The sequence below is a fragment of the Peromyscus maniculatus genome, chromosome 7 (assembly GCF_049852395.1).
Source record: "Peromyscus maniculatus bairdii isolate BWxNUB_F1_BW_parent chromosome 7, HU_Pman_BW_mat_3.1, whole genome shotgun sequence".
In the NCBI taxonomy this organism is placed as follows: Eukaryota; Metazoa; Chordata; class Mammalia; order Rodentia; family Cricetidae; genus Peromyscus; species Peromyscus maniculatus.
Window position 1 is genome coordinate 93,314,993 of NC_134858.1, and position 19,762 is coordinate 93,334,754.

Here is a 19,762-nt window from a genome sequence, read left to right on the forward strand (position 1 = left end):
GAAGGAGGAGCTGGGCACTGATGGCACACACCTTTGATCCCAGCACTTGGGAGGCAGATCTGAGTTCAAGGCCAGGCTGGTCTGTGGTGGTATTGTGTTCCCCAAGATATTGTGCATGCTAATAAACTTATCTGGGGTCAGAAAAGAGAACAACCACAATATTAAACATAGAGGATAGGCAGTGGTAGCACAAGCCTTTAATCTTAGCATTCCAGAGGCAGAAATTTGTCTGGATCTCTGTGAGTTCAAGGCCACATTGGAAACAGCCAGGCATGGTGACTCACACCTTTAATCCCAAGAAGTGAGTCTTTAATCCCAGGAAGTGATGGCAGAAAGCAGAAAGGTATACAAGGCATGAAGACCAGAAACTAGCAGCATTTGGCTGGTTAAGCTTTCAGGCTTCTAGCAGCACAGTTCAGCTGAGAGCCATTCTGGATGAGGACTCAGAGGCTTCCAGTCTGAGGAAACAGGATCAGCTGAGGAATTGGTGAGGTGAGGAAGCTGTGGCTTGTTCTGCTTCTCTGATCTTCCAGCATTCACCCCAATAACCGGCCTCAGGTTTGATTTTATTAATAAGACCTTTTTTAACTTTTTTTTTTTTTTGGTTTTTCGAGACAGGGTTTCTCTGTGTAGCTTTGCGCCTTTCCTGGAGCTCACTTGGTAGCCCGGCTGGCCCTTGCCCTTTTAAGAGCTGGGTGGTGGTGGTGGTGGTGGTGGTGGTGGTGGTGGTGGTGGTGGCGGCGGCGGCGGCGGCGGCGGCGGCGGCGGCGGCGGCGGCGGCGGCGGCGGCGCACGCCTTTAATCCCAGCAGAGAGCCAGGCGGATATTTGTGTGAGTTCGAGGCCAGCCTGAGCTACCAAGTGAGTTCCAGGAAAGGGGCAAAGCTACACAGAGAAACTCTGTCTCGAAAAACCAAAAAAAAAAAAGACCTTTTAAGATTTCTGCTACATCTGGTGCCCAACATTTGTGGTATGAATTCACGAAAAAGCTGCTTACCTGTGGCCTTGCGGACCCCTGCTCAGACCCTCAGCCAGTTGTGGTGAAGCACACTGATTGGATTTGCTGAAGGAAGCAGAGGCAGGAGGATCCCGAGTTTGGGGACAGCCTAGGAGGCTTGCTAAGGAGAAGCTTTGGCCAGCCACAAACGGTGGCAGTGAGACCATGGAGACAGTGACTGCAGCTCCGAGTTGCAGGCTGCTTCTCATCATGTTGGTGACTGTGGTGATGCTGCTACCTGGGATGAAAGGTTTACTGCTGCTGGTTCAGAGAACAATTGTCAGGACCCTCGTGTTACAAGAAAGCATCGGCAAAGGTCAGTGTGGAAAAGTTTGGCAAGACAAATGGTGGGGAGAAATTGCTGTGAAGATCTTTCTCTTCTAGGGAAAAAACATTCATGGTTCCAAGAGACAGACATTTATCAGACTGTGATTGCTCCAAACCATAGAGGAGAAAGAGAAATTCTACTGGGAACCATGACCACGCCTAACAGCAACTTTGAAATATTCAAAAGGATGATAGGACCCCACAACAATGGTTCTACATGGACTATGGTAAAGCCATGAAACCAATTAACACCACCAAAGATCAATGTTGGACTACAAACTGGTCAGGACAATTTTGAGGTGGCTAGCTGAGATGATCCAGCCCGACAGACTACTCGAACAAGGACTTGTGACAAGCCCTGAGCTTTCCCATTATACAGAGACTGGACAAATGATACAGGACTTGACAATTAACCCAAAAATTTTCTTTTCAGGATTCCCTAAAGATGTCTTCACCCCCAGAAAGCAGGAAATAATTTTAAGAAAACAACGCCCACATTCCCAAGAGGTGGGATGGGAGGTTTTTGGTCGTTTAATGAGTTTTGGATATTGTCATTGCTTATGACAGTTGGTTACAAGTTGTTAATTGTTAATACTCAGGAAAAAAAGATGAACAAGGAGATTAGATTCAGAGTTTTTGTTTGAAAAAAAGAAAGAAAAAGAAAAAAGAGAATGTAGATATGAGGTAGATCATCGAATCTACTCTGAGAAAAAAGATAAAGAAATAATAGGATAAATGAGTAGATCATTGAATCTACACTAAAAGAAAAAAGGGGAAAAGAGAAAAATGACAAAAGGTAGATTACTGAATCTATTATGAAAAGAAAAATACTTTTAAAAAGGAACTACTTGTTTTAAATAGTATAAGTAATGAAAACTTTTTTTTGTCTGAGTTTATCAAATGTTACTGGACTGGACATTATATATATATATATATATGTGTGTGTGTATATGTATATATATACACATATATATCTGTATACACACACACACACACACACACACACATATATATATATATATAATGGAGTTTTTTGTCTGAATCTGTCAAATGTTAACGGACTAGACATTGTTAATGTAATCTTGACTGTGTATATTGTATATACTTATTGGATATTATTTTCCTTGTATTAGTTATAAGCTTTTTTACATTTTAGACAAAAAAGGGGGAAATGTGGTGGTATTTAAGATTCTTAAGATTTTAAGATTCTTGCTACACTGGTCTACAGAGCGAGCTCCCCGTCCGTCAGGGATGGAGAAACAGAACAGAGAAGCCCTATCTTGAAGAGAGAGAGAGAGCAAAAGAGAGAGGGGGAGGAGAGAGGGAGAGAGAGAGCAGGACAGAGCACAGGAAGAGTAATTTAATGAGAAAGAGAGATGAACTAATGAGAATCTGCCTAGTTCAACACAGTAAGCCAGCAAACCCTACTACTAACGGGTGTGTGTGTGTGTGTGTGTGTGTGTGTGTGTGTGTGTGTGTGTGTGTGTGTGTCAAGAATCCAGTTAATCTGAGAATTCATTGGCAAACTCATGGGAATTATCAAACATCTTTAAATAACAACCTTAAATGGAAATAGTTCCATACCCCAAAAAATGCAGTCTAGCTGATCAGGTTAAAAAAATAAGATCCACCTAAGTGCCTCGCCTGGCTCCACAGTAGTCGCCACTACAATGACCAAATATGTGATGGAGAGATGGGGAAGAGAGAGGAGATGGGAGAGAAAGAGAAGCAGAGAGGCTCACACTCTGTGGAGAGAGGTGGACCTGGAGACTCGAGTGAAGAACAGGCTGGTGTGAGCAGCCTGCGCTGCCACCTGAGGCCAAGGTGATGTCCTTGTGTTTCCACCAAAGGTTATTCAGATGTCTGCGGTCTGGGCTGCTGCCTGAAGCCATGTTGATGTTGGAGCACTGCATTGAGCTGGTTCTACCCCTCATCTGTCACAGCACTCACGAGAGCTGGCCCCGCCCCTCACGCACCACATCTAGGACCTTAAGTAGGCCCACCCCAACATCTACCCCACTTATGAGCTCCTGGAATGCATGAAGGGACCCATCCAGAGGAGTCTCGGTGAGGGTCCCGCATTGATGGGGTACCAGAAGCCAGAGACCTTGAACCAGACCAACGACGCATTGCGATGAACAATTTCAAATAAAGGCGTTTGGGCAAAAGGGTATATTGCATGGCACACAGAAGCTCCCAATGCCCCTACGACAAATGAATGTGTGATGGCGAGGTGGGAAAGGCAGAGGAGAGGAGTGGTACAAATACAGAGGAACTGGAGACGTGACAGATATGACTGGCATGTGAGAGATGGCTGAGACGGACAGAGAAGCAGGTCACTGCCTCAAGAGGTTGACAAGATTTTTTTTTTAATTTTAATTTTTAATTTTCTTTTGTGGGAGAGGTTACAGTGTGGATATGGAAGGACTGGGAAATGAGTGGGACTGGGGTGCATGTGTGTAATTCCCAAAGAATCAATTTTAAAACATATTTAAAAAAACAAGATCCAATCATTGCTATTTCCAAAAAAAAAAATCATAGCTCACTGGCAAAAAAAAACATCCACAGACAGGCAAAGGAAAAATGATGTCAACCTATCAAACACATAAGAAATCAAATACAAGCTGGTATAGCTACTTCAACGTCTGGTAAAGGAGATTTTAAACCAAGTTACTCGGAAGAGATCAAGAATGCAACTACAAATTAATAAAGGGAACTATTCATCCAGATGATAATGGGATTTTATACAAATATGTGATATATATGGAGAGAGACAGAGAGACAAGAGAGAGAGACTGAGACTGCATGTTGGGGTTCCCAGTTTCATAACACAGACACTAATAGCAGAAGTCAATTAGGTCCTGATACAATAACAGTAGAAGACTTCAACACCCCCACTCATCTTTAGGTACATCCTCTAAACGAAATCAACAATAAAACACCAGAGTGAAACCACACCATAGGTCAAATGGACCTAGCAGTTATCTCATAACAGCTTTAAAAAACAAAAACAAAAACCTTAGGAATAAGCCTAACCAAGGAGACAAAAGACCTCTATAATGAAAACTCTGAAACTATGAAGAACAAGTCTGGAGACACTACATGGAGGAAAGACCTCTCATGCTTATGGATGGCAGAATTAATGTTATAAAATGACTAAATTGCTAAAAAAAAAAAAAAAATCTACATATTCACTGCAACCTCTATCAAAATTCCAATGACATTCTTCACAGAACCAGAAAAAAAATCTTAAAATTCATACGGAAACACCAAAGACTCCTAATAGCCCAATCAACCCCAAACAGAAGGAACAGTACTGGAGGCCTTACAGCACCCCAAACTATACTACAGAGCCATAGCAACCAAAACAGCATGGCACTGGCTCAAAAACAGACAAATAGACCAATAAGATGAAATCTGGGTCCCAGAAATAAACTCATACATCTATAGCCACCCAGTCTTTGACAATGGTGACAAAAAAAAAATTGTAGAAAGATCCTGCTGGGAAAATAACACCACCACGTTAAAAAGAAAGAAAAAAATGTAGGGTCATTATCGCTCACCCTGAGCAAAAATCAATTCAAGACAGATCAAAGACCTTAACATGAGACCCCAGACTGAAATCATCAGTGGGAAACACAGGCAAAACACCCTGAGATAGGCAAAGGGCTTGAACATACATTTCTCCAGGGAAAGCATACAAGCCACCACATAAATGTTTCAACATCTGTCCTTCTTTGGGGAACACAAAACCACAACAGGACACTACTCGTAACCTTTAAGGGTGGCTGTTAGACAGCAGCAACAGGCAAGTCCTGGTGAGGATGAACAGCTGTGAGAACACTTGTGTCACGTCGACAGTGGAAAACAGCTGTACACCAGAAAGTTAAGTGAGGAGCTGCAGTATGGCCCTGTTAAGTCCACATGGGGAGTACACCCAGCACTGACGGTGGGGACACGAGCAGGTATCTGTGCACCTGTCTTCACAGCAATGAAATAACCAGCAACCCAGGTGGCTACCAGTGAAAGCACTGGCCAGCAAAATGCTGTTGTTGACACACACACACAATAGCACATTATTCGGGCTTTAAAGGGAAGGCAGTATGACACATGCCGCATCATAAAGGCATCGTTTCACGATAAGTGACAAGGCAGTCACAAAACCACAGATGCTGTATGGTTCTATTTGTGCAAGGTACCTAGAAGAGGAAAATTCAGACAGAAAGGAGAGTGGTAGTCTCCAGGGCTGGAGGAGAGGGGCGTGGGAGCAGCTGTCCAACAGATGTGGAGTTGAGTTGGGGGAGGGGGGGACATGGGGGACGGGGACGGACGGATGGGGACGGACACTTCCGGGAAAGATGGTAGTACTGGGTAATGTGGCTGTACTTGATCCCACTGAACTGTACACTCACGGTGGTCAAAACGGTCTGTGTGTTTTAACCCAGTTCGAAAAAGAAAACAGGACAGATATTTTTAACTTCCCACTTTGCCCAGGGACCTCAAAATGCTCCGTCCAGCAAGGCTGCACAGGTGTTCTCTGTCGCTGAAGGAGCGGCTCATGCTTGCTGAACCCAGCAGTCAGTCCATCTCATCAAGTCAGTGAGGACATACTCTGCTGGTACTAGTGGTTCCTCACAAAGCAAGCTACAGTGCTGTCCAAATTATTCCATCAGCGGACTGTCTATTCAAAATACCATTAATTAAATATTACAGGATTATGTTTCCATGAGTCAGAAAGATTAAAGTTGGCATGCTCGACAAAGAAAAATAGATGACTAACTCATTTCACTGAGGCCCGGGAAGGGTCTCTTTCATCAAAAGGCGCCTGTAAAGTGACTGCGATGTCAAACTGGCAGAGCCGTTTTTATCACCTGGTTTTGGATGCCTAAAATAAGAAAGAACAGTCAATAACTGCCCAACTCCTGGCTTGAAAAAAAAAATGCCGAGCACCGAAGACAATATTCTAAAACATTTATTGCTAATAGCTTTCTGCAAATCATGCCATATGCATGCAGTGTTACAGTGACAAATGGGAACGCTTCCACTTCCATCTCCAGGCGGAAGGGCAAGGCACAGAGACTTTTTTTTTTTTTAGAAGTGATTAATTACACACCAATGATGCGTGAATCCCTTTTTGGAGACAAGCTAAGCTATATTTTTTAACAATTATTATTATTGTATTCTAAGGTTCGTCCTACATGAATTTTAGTCATCGTTCGGGAGGCTGGTGAGAGATCCAAGAGTGAGACCAGGTGAGAGATGCAAGAGTGAGACCAGGTGAGAGATGCAAGAGTGAGACCAGGTGAGAGATCCAAGAGTGAGACAAGGTGAGAGATGCAAGAGTGAGACCAGATGAGAGATCCAAGAGTGAGACCAGGTGAGAGATCCAAGAGTGAGACCAGGTGAGAGATCCAAGAGTGAGACCAGGTGAGAGATCCAAGAGTGAGACCAGGTGAGAGATCCAAGAGTGAGACCAGATGAGAGATCCAAGAGTGAGACCAGGTGAGAGATCCAAGAGTGAGACCAGGTGAGAGATCCAAGAGTGAGACCAGGTGAGAGATCCAAGAGTGAGACCAGGTGAGAGATCCAAGAGTGAGACCACCCACGAGCAAGATATCCTTCCTGCTCCACCACCTGACTTGTTTTCCACAAAGTGCTTCCTTACCCAAGAAGTCTGCTGAGGACAGGGGAAACACTGAGCTCAGCTTTCACAGGGTTCACCTTTACTCACATACATTTACAAACTAAGCAAAACAATAACAAAGAAAAGAAAGAAAGAAAGAAAGAAAGAAAGAAAGAAAGAAAGAAAGAAAGAAAGAAAGAAAGAAAGAAAGAAAGAAAGAAAGAAAGAAAAAGAAAGAACAGAGAGAGGGAAAGAGAGGGAGACAGAGAGACAGAGAGAGAGGGAGATAGAGACAGAGACAGAGAAAGAGGGAGAGAGAGACAGAGACAGAGAAAGAGGGAGAGAGAGACAGAGAGAGGGAGACAGAGAGAAAGCATGCAAGCACGCAAAGGAGTGCTCACATTCTCTCACATTCTCCTTGTTTACCGGAGTTTTCAAAGGGGAAAGTAGGAAACTGAGGTTCGACAGACAGCGAGGAAAAAAGGATTTCTAGAAAAGTACAAAGCTGCTAAGCTAATAATGTCAAAGACAAAACACAATGACTTCAGAGAGCGAAAGAGGAAAAAAGGAGACAGCCAGTCTCTGAAAACAACACGGAGCTTTTAAAAAAGTATGAATGGGAGGGGAAATGAGACATGCAGCCTTTAAAAACAAAACTACTTTTAAGCGTTCTGCATTAAGGTAGAAAGCACTGTTGTCAGTGACAGAGACGAAGGCAGAATTCGGTTTATAAACAAGGAAGCGTTTCTGCATTTTCTCCTCTATGATGAGGGATACCACGGGAAGTGTATTCGGTTACCCTGTCACTCATTAACCTGGATGATCCTCTGCGCAGTCGTGACCAAGAACTAAAGTCCAGTTCACCCAGAAATGCAAGCTCCTCGTTAGCTTATCTTTCAGAAAGAATGCAGTGAAACCCCAATTTAAAAAAAAAGGAGAGCTGAGTGGGAGCAGAAGTCAAGGCGCGCGCGGCTCCATCCCTGAAGTCCGGCAGCAAACAGAACGGGAACACCAAGGCTAGGTAGGCTTCCTGGAGCTTACCTATTTTGTTAAAGGCTTCCTGTAGCTCCTCCAGCTCCTCCCGAGAAATGGTGGTGGTACTGTTTTCCATCTTCAGACAGGAAAGGCTACTTCAGGTCTTTTTATCTAGAAAGAATGTATTACAAAGAGAATATTAGCTCTTGGCTAACGCATGTAAGGCATGGATGGAGGCAGCAGTCTCTGCAAGAAGGTCTCGTGACAAGGAACAAACAGCAGGGTCTCCTGGTGACACTTCAGAACAGGCCAGGAAATAACAACAGACTCAGCATTGGGGGGGGGGGTACAGAAGGGGGGTAAGCCTTGTTTTTCACACTCTGTGCTTCTACAAGGCATGAACCTTCTCAACAGTCTGTATAATTTTCATTTATATTTTATCTGACTATTTCAGTTTGAAGGAAGCATAACATTTGCAAATATGAAGAAAGTGAAACTTAATGACATGTGTAACCACCACAAAAAGGGTCAGAGTCTGCCCACGCAGAGATGAATTTATGGTTGAAATGTTCACCAATAATCCAACCAGAGCCACATTCTTCCCCCTTCCCTGGGAGAGGTCAGTCCAGGTTAGTGGGGCCCTTCTCAGAATAGGGAAAGCAAACTAAAAAGGGGAAAAAATGTGTAAAATTAAGCCATAAGAAAGTAAGAAGCGGCTCGGTGGTTAAGAGTATTTGCAGAGGCCCTGGGTTCAATTCTCAGCACCCATACTGAGTGGCTTACACCTGCGTGTAACTACTGTTCCAAGGGATCTAACACTCTCTTCCAGCCTCTGCAAGTACTGTACACATACGGTTCACATACAAACAAGTAAGGGAACACATATAAATAAATAAAAATAAGGAAAAAAAGATGGTGTTGATTGTATAAAGTACACACGGAAATTTTAAATTATATTCATCTTACTATCCAGAAATAGCACCTAATAATAATCTTCTTTATCTTTTCTCAGATCCACTTTGTAAACACAGGTACCTCTGTGTAAGGGGGTGGTAAAATATGAGCATACTGTCGTATTTAGTATTAATGCATGATTAGTATGCTTCCATGTTGTTTATTGTAGCATGAATCTTAAAAGGTCTTATTAATAGAAAACAAAACTGGAGCCAGGTATTGGGGTGAATGCTGGAAGATCAGAGAAGCAGAACAAGCCACAGCCACCTCACCTTGACAATTCCTCAGCTGATCCTGTTTCCTCAGACTGGAAGCCTCTCAGTCCTCATCCAGAATGAATCTCAGCTGAACTGCTTCTCGAAAGCCTGAAAGCTTAACCAGCTTTCTAGTTCCTCGTCCTCACACCTTAAATACCTTTCTGTTTCCTGCCATCACTTCCTGGGATTAAAGGCTCTTGTTACCACGCCTGGCTGTTTCCAGTGTGGCTTTGAACTCACAGAGATCCGGATGGATCTCTGCCTCCAAAAGGCTAGGATTAAAGGTGTGAGTGCCACCATTTTCTGGCCTCTATGTCTATCTAGTGGCTGTTCTGTCCTCTGACCCCAGATAAGTTTATTAGGGTGCACAATATATTTTGGGGAACATTTAATGACCACATATTACTATCTCATAATTTACTTGGTGAATCTCTCGTTGCAGGGTATTTACATGTTTTCCTCAAAGAACATCCTTGTTCATATCCATGTTTGCTTCTGTACAATAAAAATCTGAACTTGTAGGTTACTTACATGTTTAAGACTTCTGATACGTAACAGTTCAACTTTTTTGTTTTGTTTGTTTTTGAGACTAGGTCTTACTATGTAGCCCAGGCTAGCCTGGAAAATCAAAATAATACTGCCCCCTCCTCCTGACTATTGAGATTATGGGCACACACCACCACACCCAGCACAACTCCTATTTTTAGATGACTTAATGATTTTTATAGTCAGCATAGAAGATAAATATAAATTGCATTATGTTCCTCTCATGTATACCTAGTTATACAAGACAGTTAAACATGTACAACAAAAAATAAGCAAATATTTGCACCTTATAAGGCAATAGAAACCAAAGCTTAGTGGGAAACCCCATTTCATATTCTTTTATACTTACATATGATTTCATTTATATGAGCTTCTATATTCCCAGATTTTTAAAAAATCATACCAATTATCAAAATAATTCATTCACTGAAATTCATCACTGCCAATTTAATATATCAAATCATATGAAACACTTAAAAAGTGCTATGACCCGAATATGGCACCTGCTTCAGCAGCACATGTACTAAAACTGGAGTGGTGTGCACAACAGCTTGTTTATAATCTTTGATGTGCTCTCAAAATGATAGATTTTACTAGAGATTAGACCTAATTTAATGCAGTTAAATGTGGTTTTAAATATTATATTGCCCACTATTTAACATTACACTATTCTTTAAAACTCCAATGTTGGATGTCAGCACGTAGAAGAATGGAAATAGATCCTTATCTATCACCCTGCACAAAACTCAAGTCCAAGTGGATCAAAGACCTCCACATAAATCCAGTTACACTGAACCTGATAGAAGAGAAAGAGGGAAATAATCTGGAATGCATTGAAACAGGAGACCACTTCCTGAATAGAACACCAGTAGCAAGGACACTGAGATTGACAACTAATAAATGGGACCTCATGAAACAGAAAAGCTTCTCTAAGGCAAAGGACACTATGAATAACACACAACAGCAGCCTACAGAATGGGAAAAGATCTTCACCAACCCCACTTCTGACAGGGGGCTGATTTCCAAAATATATAAAAACCTAAAGAAACAAGACATAAAAAAAAATAAATAAATAAAAATAATCCAACTAAAAAATGGGATACGGACCTAAACAGAGAATTCTCTACAGAAGAATCTCAAATGGCTGAGAGACACTTAAAAACTATTCAACAGCCTTAGTCTTCAAGGAAATGCAAATCAAAATGACTCTGAGATTCCATCTTACACTAGTCAGAATCGCTAAGATCAAAAACACTAGTGATAGCCTATGTTGGAGAGGATGTGGAGCAAGGGGAACACTCCTTCACTGTTGGTGGGAGTGCAAACTTTTACAGCCACTTTGGAAATCAATATGGTGGTTTCTCAGAAAATTGGGAACAATCTCCCTCAAGACCTAGCTATACCACTCTTAGGCATATACCCAAAGGATATTCAATCATTCTACAAGGACACTTGCTTAACTATGGTCATAGCAGAGTTATTCATAATAGCCAGAACCTGGAAACAACCTAGATGCCCCTCAACCAAAGTACTGGATGAAGAAAATGTGGTACATTTACACATGGAGTATTACTCAGCTGTTAAAAACAATGGCATCAGTAAATTTGAAGGCAAATGGATGGAACTAGAAAAAAACCCATCCTGAATGAGGAAACCCAGACCCAGAAAGACAAACATGGTATGGACCCACTCATAAGTGGATATCTGTAAAGAAAAGGATAACTATGCTACAATCCACCGCCCCAGAGAGGCTAGACTGCTGTGGGATGTTCTGTATATCCTGTGGGAGCCCTTCTTGGGTTCTTTGTGGCGTTACCCAGCAGGTCCGCATAGAGGATGATTAGGACCATGGGCCTGAGTGCAGGTGTCTGAGATGGTCTGCACTTGGCTGTGCTGGGGGATGGTCTGTATGTCAAGTTGTTCTGATTGATCAATAAATAAAACCTGATCGGCTGTGGCTAGGCAGGAAGGATAGGTGGGACTAACAGAGAGGAGAAATAAAAGGACAGGAAGGCAGAAGGACTGGCTGCAGCCGCCGCCATGACCAGCAGCATGTGAAGTCACCGGGAAGCCACCAGCCACGTGGCAAGGTATAGATTTATGGAAATGGACTAATTTAAGCTATAAGCATAGTTAGCAAGAAGCCTGCCACGGCCATACAGTTTGTAAGCAATATAAGTCTCTGTGTTTACTTGGTTGGGTCTGAGCGGCTGTGGGACTGGCAGGTGACAGAGATTTGTCCTGACCGTGGGCAAGGCAGGAAAACTCTAGCAACACTAGACAGCCTTTATCCAGTGACTGATGGAAACAGATGCAGAGATCCACAGCCAAGCACTGGGTGGGAATCCTCGGGGAATCCTACTGAAGAGAGGGAGGAAGGATTGTACGAGGTGTGTGTGTGTGTGTGTGTGTGTGTGTGTGTGTGTGTGTGTGTGTGTGTTTGTGTGTGTGTGTTGTGGTCAAGGTCATCACAAGGGAACCCACAGAAACAAGTAACCTGGGCTCACAGGAGCTCACAGATTATGGACCAAGCAGTTTGGGAGTCTGCATGTAAGTGACCTAGGCGGTGGAAGCAGGGCCTGTCCCTAACACTTTGGCTTCCAGGAGCCTATTCCTCATACCGGGTTGCCTGGCTCAGCCTTAATACAAGGGGAGGAGCTTAGTTCTACCTCAACTTACTATGTCATGCTTTGTTGACACCCATGGGAGGCCTGCCCCTTTCTGAACAGAAACAGAGGAGGAATGGATGAGGGGGAGAATAGGAGGAGGAGAGGAGGGAATGGAAGGGAGAAGGGAAGGAAAATTGCAGATATAAAATAAATGAATAAATTTAATTGATGAAAATAATAAAACTATAAAAAACTCTTAATAAAAATATTAAGAACCCTCCCCCAGAAAAAAATTACAAAGATCTCGTATCAGTAGGGGAGAAGATAAAGGTATAACTGGGTGATCCTACTCACTCAAGAGAGTTCCTTACATCTTAGCATTAAGCATTCATTTTATTAAATCCTCACTTTTAGAAAATTTTTCTAGAGTTATGAATTGTTTCTTTAGACAAATTCTCACTGTGTAGCTCTGGCTGTCCTGGAATTCACTATGTAAACCAGCTGGCCCTCAGAGATCCACCTGCTTCTGCATCCGAAGTGCTGGGATTAAAGGCGTGTACCACCAAGCCTGGAGGTTTTGGCTCTTTATAGGCACAGTTATTTTGTGTTGAAAGAAATTAATTAGTATGACCTCTAAGCATAACTTGCTAGTTTTTCAAAATGCTATTCCAGTGGTGGTTGCTGTGAATCTCTGTGGTCTTGGTCATCTTGCATGTCTTAATCAAAATGATCTCTATCACTTGCCTACAGTTTTAAAGGCTCTTAAAGCGTTGCCTAAATGCCCAACATGACTGGCTGGATCTACCTGCCTCTGAACAACAGCCTGAGGGGAAAGGCATTAGAAACAGACCTGAAGCCAGGCGGTGGTGGTGCACGCCTTTAATCCCAGCACTCAGGAAACCGAGCCAGGCTGATCCCTGTGACTTCGAGGCCTGCCTGGGCTACAGAGTGAGTTTCAGGACAGGCGAAAAGCTACACAAAGAAACCCTGTCTCAGGGGGGAAAAAAAAGAAATAGACCTGAATTGCCCTGAAACTAAGAAAAATGGCATGCCTTTTACCAGCCCTAAAAAGCCCCAACCTTCAGGGACCAACACTGTTTCCTCTGCTGCAGAGACACTTTGTGAGTTCCCAGAGGCTTTATTTCCCATCTCCCATCTCCCACATGCTCCGATTCTGAATTCTCAAACTCCTCTGACTCGGCTTGGCCAGCTTTTCCCTCATCCACCCTCCAAAAGTCCCCTTTCCCTTACCCCACCCCATCCTCCCCACTTCCCCACCCCCCACTCCCTACCCCCACCCCCCACCCCCCACCTGTCCACAGGAACCTAAAGCATGATGTCAAATGTTTACAAAGAGCTTTCAACGGGCCTGGAATTACACCAAACTCCGCACACACATTAATCAGTTCTACTGACAGAGCATGCGCGATCCCTCAAACCAGAGTGTGAGGCCCACAAAGAGTAAGTAGACTGCCTTGAGGCTGTCTAGCCCCACCCCACTTGCTGTTTGCTCTCTCCTTCCTGACAGTGGGTGCCAGGACCAGCTACCTCCCGCCCTGTCACCATGACTTCCCTGCCACGAAGAATTGTATGTCCTTGCAGGGTCCTGTCGCACAGAACACACCCTTCTTTCCCAAAGTTGCCTTGTCAGCGATGTGTTTACAGCAACAGGAGAAGTAACTAACACGGCAACATTAGTGTTTGGTCAGTAGATATTTAGAGGTCACAAGAAAAATCCCGTCGTTATTACTAAAAAAAAGGAAATGGAGAAAGAAAACTGCTAAAGGATGCATACAGCATGCCATTTATTATAAATCATAAAAAATGCAACACTGTAAATGCTACTTATGATACCATATGCATGCAATAAAGCTAACCACATAAGAACCACAAACAAGTTCAGAAGAGTGGCTATCATGAAGAGGGAGGCAGGGTCGGTGTGGGGTCAGACAGACTAGGTCTATGACTCTTAAAAAAAAGAAACGGTAGGTTTGGGGAGCCATGTGGCTTAGTTTCAGATCAGTCTATGAATGCTTGTCCAAAGCCCACTGGAGACAGTCTCACTCTACAAGGACCAGCGAACTTCAGGACAGTGCAGAATACTGCTGGAACCATGAGGCCTGCATGCTCTCTTTTCTTTCACAATATTGATGATACTCTTGGCAATTTTTAGTATAACTTTTCAGCCACACACAGGACAGACATGATCATTCCTGGAAAACTCATTTTTTTTTATCAAATATTTCCACTAAAAATTCTTTGGGAATGGATACTTCTCAGGAAATATAAACTGTAAACCCAGATCCTGGGAACTATTCTGATTCAGGGCTGACAGGATGGAGGCAGTAAAAGTTAATGGGCAGCTGAAGAAGTACAAGCTAACTGTATGCAGATAACTTATGGCACATCATCGCTATTTATGTAAATATGCTTTGGTAACTTTTGAATGATATTGTTGTTCTTGAAAATGTGTGCCATTGTTTATCACCTTTTAGCTTTGTAAAGACAAGATATATGTGACTCCATAGTTGGCCAAGCTAACAAAATGATAGGCATTGTTTTTGGTTTAAAAGATGGTTTGAAGAAAAAGTTGGGAAAAAACATATTTAACATATTTGTTTTTGCCAAAAGTTAAAGTTGGAGGGTGGGAAAACATGTTTGTTAATATGGAAAAATATGCTCGTTTTTCAAGCATAAATAAAGACGGCTCAAGCTAAAAACAAAAAAGATATTTTTTAAGGGATCATGGCAAAAAGTTTAAGCTAGGTGCTAGTCCACAGAGTTACACTGTGTCTGTATTTTTTCAGGCTTTAAAAAATAACTCTTAATGTTAAAAAAAATTCTTATACAGAAAAAAGATGCTTCTTAAACCAAAGTCACAAATTACTAATGAAAAGAAACGGGTTAAGGGCCGAGAGGACAGCTCAGTCGGTAAAGGACTTGCAAAGGCACGCATGAGGACCTGAGTTCAAGTCCCAGAACTAAGGGAGGAGGGAGAGAACCAGCTCTCCAAGGTTGTCCTTCACCTGACTTCCTCTTAGCGCACGCACACACAGACACAGACAGACAGACAGACAGATACACACACATTAAGTAAAAAGAAGTTGGATGGCACCTGAGGAACTGCATTTGCTCTTGTCCTCTGTCCTCCACATGGACATGTACACATGGGCACCTACACACATACAAATATGAACACACACACACACACACACACACACACACACACACACACACACACACAGAAAGAAATTGTCTGGAGTGCAGCCCAGGGGTATGGGTGGGGGAGAAGGTGTCTTAGTGCCCATGAGAGGGATGGGGGAACCAGATGGAAAGGGGAAGAGAAAAGAGGCAAAACCTAAAAATAGTCAACAAAATATAAAGACGACCTCTTGGCCATCTCTCTTTGAACAGGGGAAAACTTTCAAGGCTTTGGAAAACCACAAATACTTCAATCTTCAGCAACTGCAAGCTAATATTACGACAGAATTTACTGAAATATTACATTCCACTTAGTCTTTTCCCTCCTCATTTATAGCAACAGCAATATCTTGCCTTAGGGTCCTGGAAACAAGATCAGCCAGAAATCCGTGGTCCCCTCCGTCCTTGGAAAGCATAAACCTAGGAAAAGGTTTACTGAGGTTGAGTGTTCAGGGACTGGGTTGGGGCTGGCAGACAAGGCGTAGATGAAGACGGCAGGGGAAGAATGAGAGATTACTTTGGGAGGAAGGAAGGAACACTGGCAGATACCAGCAAGGAAGGCTGCTGTCCCACTTGGCAGCAGACACAGATAACTTCCACCAAAAAGAGCCTTCTGACTAAGCCAAGGGGTGATTTCCACAGCGCCCCTGCAGACTCAGGAGGCAGACAGAACTTTAGCATTTCTGGTGAGAGGCAGTCCTGATGGTACTCTGTACCATCCTCCACTTCTCTTATCGCCCAGGACAGCCTTCCCTTTTCCTGATATTTCTATTTTCAGCGCCCCCATTACAAGTTTACAGATCTCAGTGTCACCGGAATCCACCACCACGTGACAAACACAAGTAGCTAAGAAATAAAATGTAACTGGAGAGTTTCCTTTCTAGCTTAAGGCAAACCTAGAAAGTATTTTCATGTGTCTATAGTCTTCCCACAGTCTCCTTACGGAACTCCATTTCTTTGCAGGGGCTCCATGGTTCATTTTGTAAACACCCCACAATCATAGTCTCCTTCATCCTGCTATTCTTAATCAGATTCTCTCTGGTTATTTGGAACGTGTAACTCTTGACTATAAGTAGGAATTGAGAAATTGCTTACTTGGTTAAATGCAAGTTTCCTATGCTATAGACCTGTCCTTTGGGCAGAGGTGCCAGGTATTAAAAAGGTTCACAATCTCCCCGAGAGCCCTTCAGTTCTGAAAGAATTGAGGTTGGCTTCTTTTTTTCCATAAGGAGTCGCTACATAAACTCTTCTTTTAAATGCAGTTTTAATGTCATAAGCCTAGATTTGCCGAGTGAGACCCAACCTATTTTTAAAAAGAAAAGATTTTGCTTGTTTGAGAATTGCCTCGGCACTTGGATAGCCCCAGAGACCCTGAGAATACCAATGAGGCACCATTATAAAGAATGAAGGCCTATACCACACAGGCTGAAGTGACACTGGATTCCAGACTGACTCCCTTTGTGACCTTCTAAATGGACGCCTGGCAGTTTTCTGCAAAACAACAAAAAATAACCCAGTGTTTGCTTCAAAGCGGGGCTTTTCCTCTCTGACCTTTACACTTTCATCACGCCCTGCACTACCCGGTTAACATCCTTCCTGCGCGCTCCCTGTTCAGTTCCTCCTCACAGGTACAGGACGCGATACCTCTGCATTCCCTTAGTCCTTCCCCTCTTATGCACTGTTCAGGTCACATACTACCCAGTCATACGCTGCATGCCTGAGCTCACTTTGTTCTTTGGTCTCATCTCATCTTCCCAACCCATTGCTTGCTCCTCACAGGGGGACCTTTGTCCCCCCAGTCGCATGAATGGGCTCTACACATGGGAAAGGTTTAATAAGGTTCATCAATAGCCTCCCCTCCTGCTAGTTCTCTTCTTCTGGCCAAACAGCTCCCCTTGGACTTTCTTTTCATTTTAATCCAGATTTCACAAGAGAGAAAATGTAGGGTTTTTTTTTTTTTCTTTTTGAATTTGGCTTATTTTGCTCGTTGCGATAACAACCTGCAGTTCCACATACATGTTTCTGCAAATGGTAGTCTTCATTACTGCTTCGAAAAGCTTGAGGACTTGGCCGGGCGATGGTGGCACACGCCTTTAATCCCAGCACTTGGGAGGCAGAGGCAAGAGGATCTCTGTGAGTTCGAGGCCAGCCTGGGCTACCAAGTGAGCGCAAAGCTACACAGAGAAACCCTGTCTCGAAAAACCAAAAAAAAAAAAAAAAAAAAAAAAGCTTGAGGACGGCTGGCTCTCAGTGCCCTCTGACCTTACTGATGAGGAAGAGCCTTATCCTACCTGTAATTTGTACCAAGTATTCTGACTATCGATAAAGCAACAAGATAGAAACAAAAAACCAAAGCTCACTGTGTCAACAATTTTCAAAAATTAAAATGATTGTACTGGAGTGGCAGGGGTGAGGGTGCTTCTCAAGGGAAGGCTGAGCAACAGGATCCAGAAGGCAAGTCCTGGGCAGCTCCCGGGGGCTCTGCAGCGGGGCTGTGGGGTGCTGCTGTGGAGCACTCCCCCCGCTGTGGAGCACTCCCCCTGCTGTGGAGCACTCCTCCTGCTGTGGAGCACTCCCCCCTGCTGTGGAGCACTCCCCCCTGCTGTGGAGCACTCCCCCTGCTGTGGAGCACTCCCCCCTCTGCTGTGGAGCACTCCCCTATGTTGTGGAGCACTCTCCTCTGCTGTGGAGCACTCCCCTATGTTGTGGAGCACTCCCCCTGCTGTGGAGCACTCCCCCCTGCTGTGGAGCACTCCCCCTGCTGTGGAGCACTCCCCCCTGCTGTGGAGCACTCTCCTCTGCTGTGGAGCACTCCCCCTGCTGTGGAGCACTCCCCTTGCTGTGGAGCACTCCCCCCTGCTGTGGAGCACTCTCCTCTGCTGTGGAGCACTCCCCTATGTTGTGGAGCACTCCCCCTGCTGTGGAGCACTCCCCCCTGCTGTGGAGCACTCCCCCTGCTGTGGAGCACTCCTCTCTGCTGTGGAGCACTCCCCCTGCTGTGGAGCACTCTTCCCTACTATGGAGCACTCCTTCCTGATGTGGAGCACTCCCCTCTGCTGTGGAGCACTCCCCTCTGCTGTGGAGCACTCCCCTCTACTGTGGAGCACTCCCCTCTGCTGTGGAGCACTCCCCTCTACTGTGGAGCACTCCCCTCTGCTGTGGAGCACTCCTCCCTGCTGTGGAGCACTCCCCTCTGCTGTGGAGCACTCCTCCCTGCTGTGGAGCACTCCCCTCTGCTGTGGAGCACTCTTTCCTGCTGTGGAGCACCCCTCCCTGCTGTGGAGCACTCCCCTCTGCTGTGGAGCACTCCTCCTTGCTGTGGAGCACTCCTCTCTGCTGTGGAGCACTCACCTCTGCTGTGGAGCACTCCTCCCTGCTGTGGAGCACTCCCCTCTGCTGTGGAGCACTCTTTCCTGCTGTGGAGCACCCCTCCCTGCTGTGGAGCACTCCCCTCTGCTGTGGAGCACTCCTCCTTTCTGTGGAGCACTCCTCTCTGCTGTGGAGCACTCCTCCTTGCTGTGGAGCACTCCCCTCTGCTGTGGAGCACTCCTTCCTGCTGTGGAGCACTCCCCTCTGCTGTGGAGCACTCCTCAGTGTCTCCATTATCACATTTAGATGACAGTCTGATTCAGTGGATTAGAGACCCTTGGCCACACGCCCCATCCCTACTGTCAAGGGATACCAAGAAGACATAACCTGCCGCTCCAGAGATCTCTGTCCCAGGGTCCATACCTTCTACACAATCCTTAGGCTTGCACAAAGCAATGATGTTTTCAGTCTGACTCTTAGCCACATATAAGCACGCCATTCTAAAAGTGTGGCCATCAGTGCTTGGTACCTAGTCATGAACACCTAAAGATTATGAAAATACAGTTCACAAAATCTCCCACAAGCTCGCTCCCCTAAAACACTAAGCACAGTACTCACACAATGGCAGTCCAAACAAGGCGTGGCGGGGGGTGGGGGGCTTTTCTTACTCTTTTTACAACAAATCTCATGAGTGTTCACCATAGACCAAGCCCTCTCCTAGGGACTATACTTAGAACCTGCCTCACAACAGCTCAGTAAGATTGGCAGCATTCCAACTCCCACTTTACAGTTAAGGAAACTGAGGCCAAAGTATGTATAGTAAATAAAAAAGCTGGATTCTGTACCCAAGAAACCTGCCAAATTCAAACCGAGTTATTTACCTTCTTAACAGAGGTCACTCTATGTCTCTTTCCATGCCTACAGCTCAAGCCAAGCTTCTGAGATCTTTTCCCATTCAAAGATGG

At 44.4% G+C, this 19,762-nt stretch overlaps 1 protein-coding gene across 3 annotated transcripts in view; it reads right to left on the reverse strand.

Annotated features, from left to right (window-relative positions):
- Positions 1-19,762, reverse strand: part of Pls1 (plastin 1) — a 101,020-nt gene that overhangs the window by 38,314 nt on the left and 42,944 nt on the right. For all 3 annotated transcript variants that reach the window (XM_006975176.4, XM_076576836.1, XM_076576835.1), the window contains exon 2: positions 7,988-8,092. In XM_006975176.4, the coding sequence (XP_006975238.1) occupies positions 7,988-8,057 (70 nt within the window). In that variant the 5' untranslated portion in view covers positions 8,058-8,092. The remainder of the gene's footprint in view (positions 1-7,987; positions 8,093-19,762) is intronic.